The 11,594-nt window shown below is 38.5% G+C and overlaps 1 protein-coding gene across 1 annotated transcript in view; it reads right to left on the bottom strand.

Annotated features, from left to right (window-relative positions):
* LOC102029900 (histone acetyltransferase KAT6B) overlaps positions 1-11,594 on the bottom strand; it is a 64,315-nt gene that overhangs the window by 43,972 nt on the left and 8,749 nt on the right. Inside the window, exons 2-8 of the mRNA XM_013516975.1 lie at positions 11,139-11,254; positions 10,819-10,900; positions 8,474-8,606; positions 4,896-5,824; positions 3,786-3,907; positions 2,099-2,214; positions 328-469 (exon numbers count right to left, since the gene is read on the bottom strand). Coding sequence (XP_013372429.1) covers positions 328-469; positions 2,099-2,214; positions 3,786-3,907; positions 4,896-5,824; positions 8,474-8,606; positions 10,819-10,894 — 1,518 coding nt within the window. The 5' untranslated portion in view covers positions 10,895-10,900; positions 11,139-11,254. The remainder of the gene's footprint in view (positions 1-327; positions 470-2,098; positions 2,215-3,785; positions 3,908-4,895; positions 5,825-8,473; positions 8,607-10,818; positions 10,901-11,138; positions 11,255-11,594) is intronic.

Here is an 11,594-nt window from a genome sequence, read left to right on the forward strand (position 1 = left end):
CAAAGCTAACTCTCCTGCCAAAGAAAGTAGAATTTACAAAGAGCCGAGGAGATCATAAATTCACTGGTTAAATATATGTGGTTGGAGACAGGGTTTGGGGAAGACAAAAAAGTTGACATGATGAAGTGGGGATTCTTTGTCAAGTGAAATGGCTGCCTTCTATGGTTAAACACCCCTGAAACATGCAGGTATTTTAAAGAACAGTCTGAATTTCGGTGCCAAAATCAAATGTACTTTGTAGCTTCCACACACAAATCACAAGCACACAGTCCACAGTTAGGAATGTCAGGTTTCAAAAAGCTGAGATTTTTATTTACACATTCTTACCTCAAACACGGACAGGTCTTTCCTTCGGTAAATTTCATTTGCGGGAGGATGAAACCATCCACACTTCTTTGAGTGTCTTAGCAAAATGTTTTTACTTTTCATATATTTAAGACAGAATTCACACAGGTAAAGCTTTGGTAATCTGTTAAAAGTTTAAAAGTCAAACACTCTATCAGATTGATGATACAGGTCAAGGGAAAGGAAATACTGTTCAATTTTCTGTAAATCACATAAAGGCTAAAAAAATTGGAAATAATTTCTAAAAAGCAAAAAAAAAAAAAAAAATAAGAGCCAGTAGTACAGAGGATGTAAAGACTTTATATTGTCCGCCATTATAATCCATAATATGAGCTGCATTTTACTTGTAACCAAATCATTGGGCTCCTTAGAAATGTCCTAGAAAGAGGTTTTCAAACTCGGAACCACCATTCTAAAACTCAACAATAAGGATGCCACACGCTCTGATGTGACCATACGTGTTTTTCAAAGTTCAGATTTAATGTTGTATTTCCAAAAGTGTTTACGGTCAGTGCTATAAGTACAATAATCTTTTCCTTAGTGAAGTTGTAATTTTAAAAAATAATCTGCATATTTATGAGGTAAGTCCTAGTCCTAGTCCTAATTGCTTCCATTTCCACTTCTGAATGAGGTAATTAAAGTTATCCTAGATTTATACTCGGTCTAAAGCAGTAATTGCAAGGCTGAAAGTCAAAAGACCTGATTTCTTTTCTACCAATTCTGTCTCTTGGAGTAACAAATAGCTTTCTCAGCCCAACTGATTTTTTTTCACCTTACAAATTATGACGCTTGCTGGGAGTGGTAGCACACACCTCTAAGGGAGGTTGACGCAGGAGGACTGCCACTCTGGGCTAGACAGTGACTTCAAGGCCAGGCTGAACTACATAGTGAGATTCTTTAAAAACCGAAAAAGACCAATTTTTATTTGTATGCTCTCCATGCTTAAACAAACTACTGTTGGCATTTATAAGAACATGTTTAGATGCACTTCAAGGTCTTTGGGATGCAAGAATGAGATTTTAAAGAGAGAAATACAGACACAGATAATATGAATTCCAAATCTTGTTAACTAAGTGTCAAGTTTATGTATTCAGTGCTCTCAGGCAGATAACCTAGGGTTACTCATACACACTAAACCTCATATATATATATATATATATATATATATATGTATTTTTTTCTCATATATATTTTTAAAATATTCAAAAATACTAGTTCAGTGGTCAAGTTGAATGGCTTAGTTTTCCATTCAACTTCAATACCTTTCCCGTCTTAATGACTGGCCAGACTGGAGGACTGACAACGAAAAGTGTAACGTTCTATTCTAGAATGAAAGCAAGTTCAAAAATTTCACAGGCTAAAGATTTGAGACAATAAAATGGTCTTCCAAGGCTACCCATTCCACCTACTTTCTTCTGCTAAATTGATGTAAAAAACAAAAAAACAAACAAAAAAAACCCTTGAAAATAAAATTCCATGAATTAAAACTAAAATTCGGCATGGAAAAATTTAAAAAGCAAGTGAAGAAGAAGCTCTAAGTACTTTACAATGGCTAAACAATTATTTTTCTTATTTGGTTTCCTATAAAAACCAACAAATTTGCCCTATCAAGCAAAGAAGAAAAGCGTGGTCTAGAAGTTCAAAGGACAAGTTTTATTACCTATGTAACCAAGATGCAAAAGTGTCCAATCCTGCTCTACAGTGGAGAACTTTCCATCCTTACACGCACGGTCTGCCAGGCATATGCCCTTACCTTGCGTATTCCTGTGGGTAAGGCGAGGAGTACCAGGTTTGGATCTCGTAGTTTCCAAATTCTATTACGGAAGGGTACCGGCCACAGTCTTCCACCCCACTTTCACACTCTATTTTCTGGCACGGAGGGTGGGGAAGAGGTGATAAAACACACATATTAAGGGTACAGTTGTCACTTATAGTTGTGTTCTCCCCCCACTCCAGTAACAGGAATTAAACTCACAACCTCGCACTTGCCAGGCAGGCGCCATGCCGCTAAGCTAAATCCCCAGCCCCATAGTTGTGTTCTTTTACATAGAGGCTACCACAACCTATCAAGACCAGAACTCTTACTTTTGAATTTTCAAGTTGTTAAAAACATACTATAGACACTCATGAAATAAGAATCGTTTGTGTAAGATGCATATAAAAATAAATAAGTTAAGAACATGACTGATTCAGCCACAATGCATTACAATGCTGACTATAAAGTGCAGGTAATATTATATGCTTATGGTTCCTTGTTCCTCCTCTGAGTAATATTTATTCCAATTGTTATTAAATAATTAGTCATGAAATGTGCGGTATAGTATCCACTTTACAATATGTCACCAATTCCCATGTGTTGGTATATAAGGATAAAAATTCACCTGCCTGGTTTACTGTGGTACCCTTAGCACCTAGTACATTGCCTGACACAAAATGAGAAATATTTCTTGAATAAAGAGATAATTTTACTACATTGCAATGAAAGCTTGTACGTGAGAGTGTCTTGGAGAGAACAGCCTATTGTTCATGGCACATCTACATGAATGCGAAAAGGAGGCAGAAAAATGCTAGTATTTAAGGGCGTCAAATCAATGGTTGGAGAGAATCTGACACTTATGTTCGCCAAAGCATCTGTTAGGGGGAGAATGAGGAATGGGAATACTCCACAGCACCTAAAATAAAAAGCATCCAAAATCCTGGGCCCTCTTGTATTTCTACGACTAGGAATAACCTTACAAGCCCACGGACCACACCGTCACTGAGGATGCAACATGGATAGGGTAGGAAGTGTACTTGACAATAGAGCCGTAGAAATCCAATGTAGGCTACTGACATAAACAACTGATAATCATCTAACAAATGTGTGTTTGAGAAGTCCAACACCCTTACTTTTCAATGTTCGGTTGACAGTAACTTAAGTAGAGCTAATATTTTAACAGGAACCATGTAAAGAAATTACTAGACAGTGAAAATAAAAATGACTTCAATGATTTATGAAACACAATATTGCTTTCATCAATGCCAGAGAGTTAAAAATATGCGACATTTTTCATATGGCTGGCCATCTGTGTCGGGAGAAGCATCGGTAAATTGAAAAGCGATGTTCTTTTTGGTGACAATTTTAAATTGTCATTTTCTAAGTTAAGGCCAACATAATCAGGAATCTATTTTTTCACACCTGGAAGTGTTTTTTTTTTTTTTTTAAATTTGTCTCAACCAGCACTGCTGTGGTCTGTTTGGTGAGGCCAGCCGAGTCCTTCCCTACCTTGAAGAGCAGAGGTAATTCTAGCAACACATTGCTTTGAGATGCAGAGTCAGCAAGAACAAGCTTAGCGGTTACAGGTCCATAAAGCATACTCCATGAAATCAAGAAACTAATCTCGAAGAACAGAAGGAGCCATGTGTACCCTTGTTATTACAATGTGGTGTCCCGTCCTTACCTCCCAAGACAGTTCCTGGGCCTGCTTAAAAACATCCAAATCTTCTTCAGTAATGACATCCTTGTTTCCAATCACATTTACATCTGTATTTTCTTGTTTGATGCTTATTTTTATTTCCGTATCTGTTGTTTAAAACCAGCAGAAAGTGTACTCACTGAGCTGAATCATGAGTAACCACCATCTATTACCACAATGGTAGCAAATCAACATAGCGGGCAAATAGGGATCACTTGTTTTCTTTTGTTGAGCTTTGTAAGCTTCTATCTCAAAGCACTGCTCATAGATCCAGCAGTATTCTTTCCCTATGATACCCAAATTTTTGTCTGAATTTATCATGGTCATTGTTTTACAACTTTATTTAACCAAAAAGGGAAAGTTAGAGCAATATAAAATGAAATCACATTTTCCAAAGAAGATCATAAGTTAAATCAATGTCTAGTTGTAGCATTCCCATGATCGGTTTTGAAATAACAAAATCTACTACTTTTTCCAAATGATACATTTTTGCTTTATGTTCCATAAAGGGTAGCAAATTTCATGGGCCAATTTGTTCAATGAAATTAGGAAATCCATTTTCTCCCTATGGTAGATACACACACAGACACACTCAAATCCAAATGCACACTTCACAGAGTCACAGATCAGGCTTTGTTGAGACGGAAGCGGATGGACTTTGTCATGAGAAAGCAATGGAGCAGAGGGAGATGACGAGCTGAACACCCCGTCAGAGGTGCCCACAGCATGCGCCGGAGCGGCGCTGCGGCAGACGCGGCGGCGTGGGAGAGGACATGGCAGAAGCATGACAGTGGCTACTCATGCGGGACTACAAAGCCATAAGCAACGCTATGGAGGCATCTGGGGTCCTAGTGTCACTAGGAATGGAAATAAATCATAAAAGGTGGGAGAGTATTAGTTGGAAAAACAACATTTTGGAGGTTTAGTCAGCATCAGAAAAAGGTCAAAGTTTCGCTGCTTCTGTATGAAAGTGAAGTGAGAACAAGAGAAATAGCTAAGACCTATGTGACAAATAGGAATTTATTTATTTTTTCTTGGGGTTGGGGAGAAAGGGACGGGGCGCAGGTTTGGTTGGAGCTTTGACCTTTTGCTTACCATCATCCTGATCAGGTTTAATCCTTCCGTCTGCCAAGCTCCCCTTCCCTGGTGAGGGGGTCCCCATCTGAGGGGTCACTTTATATTTTAATCTGCCTAGCATCCTGTGCTTTCTAAGGAAAGTTGTTCGCTTGAAGTGAGCAATCGCTTTAAAAATACGTCCTCTAGCCATCCCCCAGCTAGAGGAGGAGTGAGAAATAAACCTACTTCTAATATCTCTTTTTCCAAAGAAATGGGCTTTAGATTTTGCCGTGGAAGGTAAGTCAGTTTTACGACGCATACGTTTGGGTGGTGCATAACTTGGGTGTCCCTTTTTCCGAGACTGTCCCTGAGTGGTATAGATATGAGAAAGTCCGTCAAAGAGTGCCTTCAGCTGGCTGTTATTGGTAAGACTGCTAAAGGAGGGCACACTGGACTGGCTGGAAGAACTCTGGGGAGAGGTAGAAGAGGTGGAAGTGCTGGACTTTTGTGAACTGGGGCTCTGACCAGAGATGGGGTTTGGGGGTGGAAGTGAAGAAGGTGGAGGTTTTAGCTTTTGTGTGGTACCTGTAGCCAACACATGAGAAGTGCATGACTGTTTCTGAGAGACCTTTTTCCTTGGACGATAGTGCTTTGAAAAGTCTATTATTTCACCTCGTGATCTGCGACCATCAGGTGATGGTGTAAAAAACTTAGTAAGGCCATCAATGAGCCCTTTGGTTTTCTTGTTAACTTTAAGTGTAGAGGCAGAAATGTAGGTGGAGGTGGTGGTGATTTTGGTGGTGGCACCAGGCCGAGTGGGGTCTGTAACAGCCAATCTGCTGCTTGAGTCCTTCCCAGATGCAGCATGACCAGATGAAGGTGTGGTACAGACTTTAGTCTTTTGACCCCTACCAGGTGACCCCCTTCCTGTGAATGCATTCATGGATCCTTCATCACTGGTTACAGACCTAGGCAAAAATTTAGAGAATAGTATCAGCATTTAATAATAGAAGTATAAAGGTATCTAATAACAAGTTTATAGCAACTAGATGCATATTCAATGTGCTTAAACGTAAGAGACTGAATTGCAACCCTAACAACTGTTTTTGTGTATGTGCCACCACCTAGATGTTTCTCTGGTGAAAAAGGCAACAGCAACTACATTTGCCTGTCAGGATTCTCCCAGGGCCCATCTAGCAGGTACAGGAAGAAATCATTTGGACCCAAGGGCTATATAAGGAAGGACAATTACGGACAGACTGAAGAACACCTAATGGTGTCATTATAAGTAAATAAAAGTAAGTTGTCCCTTATGTTGTCACAAGAAATTATGGTTTCCTGAGATGTCTTTTTTAAAGTATTGGAGGAAGTCAGTCATATGTGTTATCCAGAAGCAAAAGAATAAGTTTATCTAATCTCTAGTAATTTTTAAGACAATTTGGAAATTCAGATAAATACAATGAACATGTCCATAAATTTATACTTTAAAAAAATTAAAAAAAAAAAAGATATCCTCTTCTACTGGTTTATACTTAGGATGATAAGGTAGCCAATAATACTCTCTTTGGAGAGAAGACAGCTAATTACAGCATAAAATACTGCTGAAAAAAGGACAACAATAGCAAAAAACTGAAGAAATGATTGAAGGAAAGCTACAGCAGGTCAGACATGACATGGAGAGTCTGGTGAAGAAGCAGCACATTTACCATGGTCATTATCAGACACCTGGCGCCGGGTTCTGACTGCTAGGTCCCTTCATTTGACGCTGAGTTCAACCCACACTATTGTGACACAGGTGCCTACGTGCACAGCGGCTGCCCGCCTGCCCCACAGGCCAGGGCTTGGGAAGTTACCCATATCATAGCAGAATTTTGTACAATAGAAATGTCTGTGTGTGAATTATGACAATACTGGGACAGAATTATGCGCTTATCAATTTAGCTGAAAGCCAATAATGGAGAAATGGAAGCCTGAAAATGGTATGATATTGAATTATAAAAATATCTTAAATAGTTATAAATAAAAGAACACATCTTAGGGGTTATGTTGTACACAAAGATTTAATCAAGCAATTTCTACCAGGCTCATCTGAGGTGGTGCAACTGCCAGAAGCTTTGACTGCTGCCATAATTCAACCACATCAGGTGGGCGCTAGAGATCTCTGGTGTCACTAGAAGATTCCGTATGGGCGCCCCACAAGCAACTCATCCCACAAGAATGTCTCACATCAGAATGCTGCATTTGGACTGGATCTGGAATTGGCTGCCCCAGAAAGGATAACATGCTTATAAAGCATGTGAGAAGGAAAACTCCCTAGACTGTCTTAAAAATTCCTAAGCTCAAAGGACAATTTGAACAAACAAAAAGTTAGGACTGGTGCCAGATGCAATTTTCAGCTCTGTCCTTTGTTTAGAAAGTTTATATCCTAATTTGGTTTTTTAAATTGGGCCCTGAGGATATGGTCCCATTTCGAGAACAATGCTTATACAAGATGAATGTGAAAACATATCATTTCTACTTCAAATGATACTAATATGAGAGATTTCATTTATAAGTATGTTTTATGTTTGTCTCTAGAAATTAACAACATAAAAATCAATTTTAAAATGTCTGTTGGTTAAAGGATTTACTAAATTTCACAGAACACTCTAGAGAGAAGCCTGTTTCTTCCTTGAAAGATAAAAAGCAGGAAGATATTTTCCTGAGAGTAGATTAATGTAAAGAAATTACCTCAGGCAAAATTAAGGAGTAAGCAAGAGCGTAAGATTTGTAGGATTTGTTTAAGGTGGAGGGTAGAGCACCTACCCATTTTTAAATCACAACGGCCCCTTTCACTAAGGCTACAGAGATGGTGACAGCCTAATGGCAGAACTCTTAGATATCCAAATGTACTGGTTTCACTTGTAAACACTGCACTTTAAGCTGATAGTCAAATCTATCTCCATGGAAGTCAAAAATGAATTCACTTCACTTCTTATCTCTTCTCCATGATTCCAACTAAGTCCTGCTAAATGCCGTATGGGGCTTTAGAGGCAATTATATGGCAACGGGATAGAGGAAATGGGGTTATCACAGTAGATCTGCCCCCTACTGCACATGCATTATGTCTGCACGACATGCACGTGCCAAGTGCTCCTCTCTGGGGACAAATGGTCATGGCAGGTTTCTCAGAAGCTCCTATTTTGGGAAAAAGACTTTAAAAGGGGCTAATATAAAGTCAGTAGCAAAAGCGGTTTCCTAAAATGTTATCTGGAGTGACAAGAGATTCACTATAGACACGGACAAATTCCTCTCTTGTTTTAAAATTCCTATGGCAATATTTATATAATTAAGCCTTTTTAACGCTCAGGCAGTGAAACAGAAGGCTGAAGGACTACTTTCTTACATTCTGCTTCCATTACTGCTGCTTGGAAAAAAACATCACAGCAACTGCCAACAAAAGACCCCATAATACCACTGTAGTTTAAAAATAATTATTTTTAAGGAGAAATATTTCTTATCCCTTGAACTTAGAAAATTGATGCTTAAAAAAAGTCAAACAGAACCTAAGGGGGGTTACAATCACCTATATTTTAAAGCACAAAATAAAAGATTTCTTTGATAAGATCTCAACCTACAACAATCGTTGCTTTAATTTATTTTTCGGTCGTCCAATGGGTTTTGCATATCGTCGTTTTATTTGTGCAGCTTTCTCATGAAGTAGTTTTCTTCCCTTTTTCTTTGGTCTGCAGACTTGGCAAATCCACATCCCTGAATTAATATATATATGAGAAAAATATTTTAATGTTTCATTTTAGGAGAAGATATTAAATATAAACTGCAGCTGTATTAAGCTGCCCAAGGATGCCTGTATGTAGAACTTGAGGGAAGTAGGTGGTTCCCTTTTGTCACTCTCCTCAGGAAGCCATTACTACAGGTCAATTTGGGGAGGGGTTCCAGTCCACTTCCATCTCAGAAACCTTCCCTAGCGTTTCACCCACTGTGCCACCAACTCCCCCTCACCACATGGGAACCTGCCCCGTCAGTCATTACTTAGTTTTTTATCTGGGGGAAAGAACTGTAGGTCAATCAGTTTTTGAAACTCCTAGAGAAAATATATTTGCTTTACTATCTCTTTCTGGAAATTTCCAAAGCTAAACATGATTAGAAATATAAAATATAAATTTAAAATTAAATCTTTAGAATTTGGAGTACTCTCCAGCTCCAGTAATTAAAACTACACATCTGCATAAGGAAATAGATCAGTGGGTAAAAACTGAAAGACCAGAAGTCACGGCTATAGACAAATTTACAGTATCTTAATTCAAATAGTGGCATAATTCAAATTAGTGGGATAATTCAAACAGTGGCATAATTCAAATTAGTGGGGTAAAGAAGACATGATTCAATGAACTACCTGGAAGGAAAAGAATTATTTCCTACTTCCTGATTAACAAAAACGATTTCTGGACAGATAAATGTTATAAAAAAAAACACCTCAATGTATCAGAAAAAATACATGGATACTTAATCTCAACATGACACTTAAAATGAAACCATAAATAAAAAGTTTCATGAATTTGACCAATTTTTTTTTAAAAAAATAAGCTTCTGCAAATTTGGAAGAAAATGATGAGAATCCCAATAAAAATGATTAATGAATAAAAACAGGTACTTTACAAGTGAAAATACACAACCACCCCACAATCAGACACAAAAATGTTCTCACTACTGAAAGAAAAAATTACCAGACCTTTTTTCCTATCATCAAATTGGTAGAAGGAAAAAAAAAAAAATCCACATAATAAGGCTGTATTTCAACAAATCTAGGACAGTGTTGGCCATGATAGAGGAGGAACGAAATTTTCTCATACATGGATAGTCAGTCTAAAAACCAATACAGCCTTCATGTATGTGGCCTCTGTCACCAGCAATTCCTCTCGTAGGAAATTAGCTTTAGGAAACAATTGTAGATTGAAAAAGATGGCAGTATTTCAAATGCCCACCACAGCGAGTTGGTTAAATAAATTATGGTTCACTTACACAAGAAGCTGCACAATGAAATACCTGCAGGAAGCAGCTGGGTTGTGTATGACGGAAGCAAGTTGAACATAAGACAGTAAGGAGCAGGGAGATTGTGGCAAATTAAAGCACGCACGTCCCACCTAGAGAACTCAAAAGCTCGGTCTAACGACAACAAAGCTAATCTGTGGGCCTCCATCGCCGGACTGCCAACTCCAGCTCTATGCTGTGGAGTTTACAACTTTCAGTGATGTGGGAATGCTTACAATCTATTATCGAGAGGGGAAAAATAGGTTTACAAGGACAGGCACGGAATGTTCCCTTTCTTTATACAGTGTGTGTGGAGACAGGGAAAATTTCCATTTATTTTTTCTCTGAATTTCTTTTCTGCCTGTACTTTCTATACCTTCCACAATGAAAATTAGTGGATTTTACATCAAAAAGGCAGTTACGATGAAATGTTTAACATATTGTAAATTAAGGGGGAAAGGGTGAATCAGGCTGCTTATACAATAAAAATCTATATTCCATCCGACACAAGATAGTTGCTCAAAATATCAATTACTGGCCAAGAGAACTGTGATGGCTTTCCGTCAGAGAACGTTGAAATCATCACCATCATCATGACTTTTGAAAATGCTCAATTTCTCAGCTCTACTGTACTGAATAATATGGAAAGTATTTGAAACTTTTGACTGCTACAATCTAAACTTCTCCTAACAAGGGGGTAGTCTTGGGAGAGGGATGGGCTTTGTACTGACAGGCCGAAATTGGAGCTCTTGATTGAATATATTTCCCCAAACTAAATGCTTTTATACTCCTCTGTTCATAACCTCAAGCATGTGGCTTGGGAGGGATAAAAAGTGCGTAAAGACCCTGCATACTTCTGAACTTTGAGACCCTAGGACAAGGCTAACAAGGATGTAATAAAATACATTGTTAATGTGGTTTAAAAGGTCACCTTTTGGCATTCTGGAAAGTGGTGGGTCACAGCACTCCATATGGAATCCTCTATCACAGGAGTCACAAAAAAGCATATTATCCTGGAATATAACATATTAGAGACTAATTGAGACTGAAGCCAACCTCAAGATGCCAAGAATTCTTATATCACCAAATTCACAATAAAATATAATCATGGAGTGCCAACTTCCCAGTTGCGGTTTGACATCTTAAGTATTTCACATTTTAAAAAGAAAAGTGCAACATTCTATTAAAGAGAACAGCTTTAACACTGAAAGTTGATTTACCCGGAGACCGTCTACTGAAGAGCGTACTTACTGCATTTTTGCCTTGGATTCTACATGCACTGCATGTCTTGCATTCGATGCACTGCCACCTTAAGGCCTTTACATTTGTTGTTAACTCAGGACAAAATTTCAAACAGGATGGGTGCCCTAGAAGAACAGAAAGCAAATTGCTTTATGGGAATGGTGCTTTAGATTTTGTTTTTAAACTCTTATTCTCTACATTTAATAGCTGCTGATGCCAGCCAATCAATCTCAAGAACTCAGAAATACAAAAAGATCAGAAAGTCCAAATTTGCTCAGCTGTGTCCTCCGTCCAGCACTGACCACCTCCACCACCACTGTCTACCCAGCGCTCCTGGTGTGCATGTGTGAGCGGAGCCTGAGACTGAACAAGTCCTACACGCTCCATGTGATAGTTACAACTTACACCAAAAAGGGTCAAACACTGGAGCTGCCTAACGCAATCTAATACCAAAGGCGGGGGGGG

The sequence above is a fragment of the Chinchilla lanigera genome, unplaced genomic scaffold, assembly GCF_000276665.1.
Source record: "Chinchilla lanigera isolate Chin_1 unplaced genomic scaffold, ChiLan1.0 scaffold00036, whole genome shotgun sequence".
NCBI classification, from domain to species: Eukaryota; Metazoa; Chordata; class Mammalia; order Rodentia; family Chinchillidae; genus Chinchilla; species Chinchilla lanigera.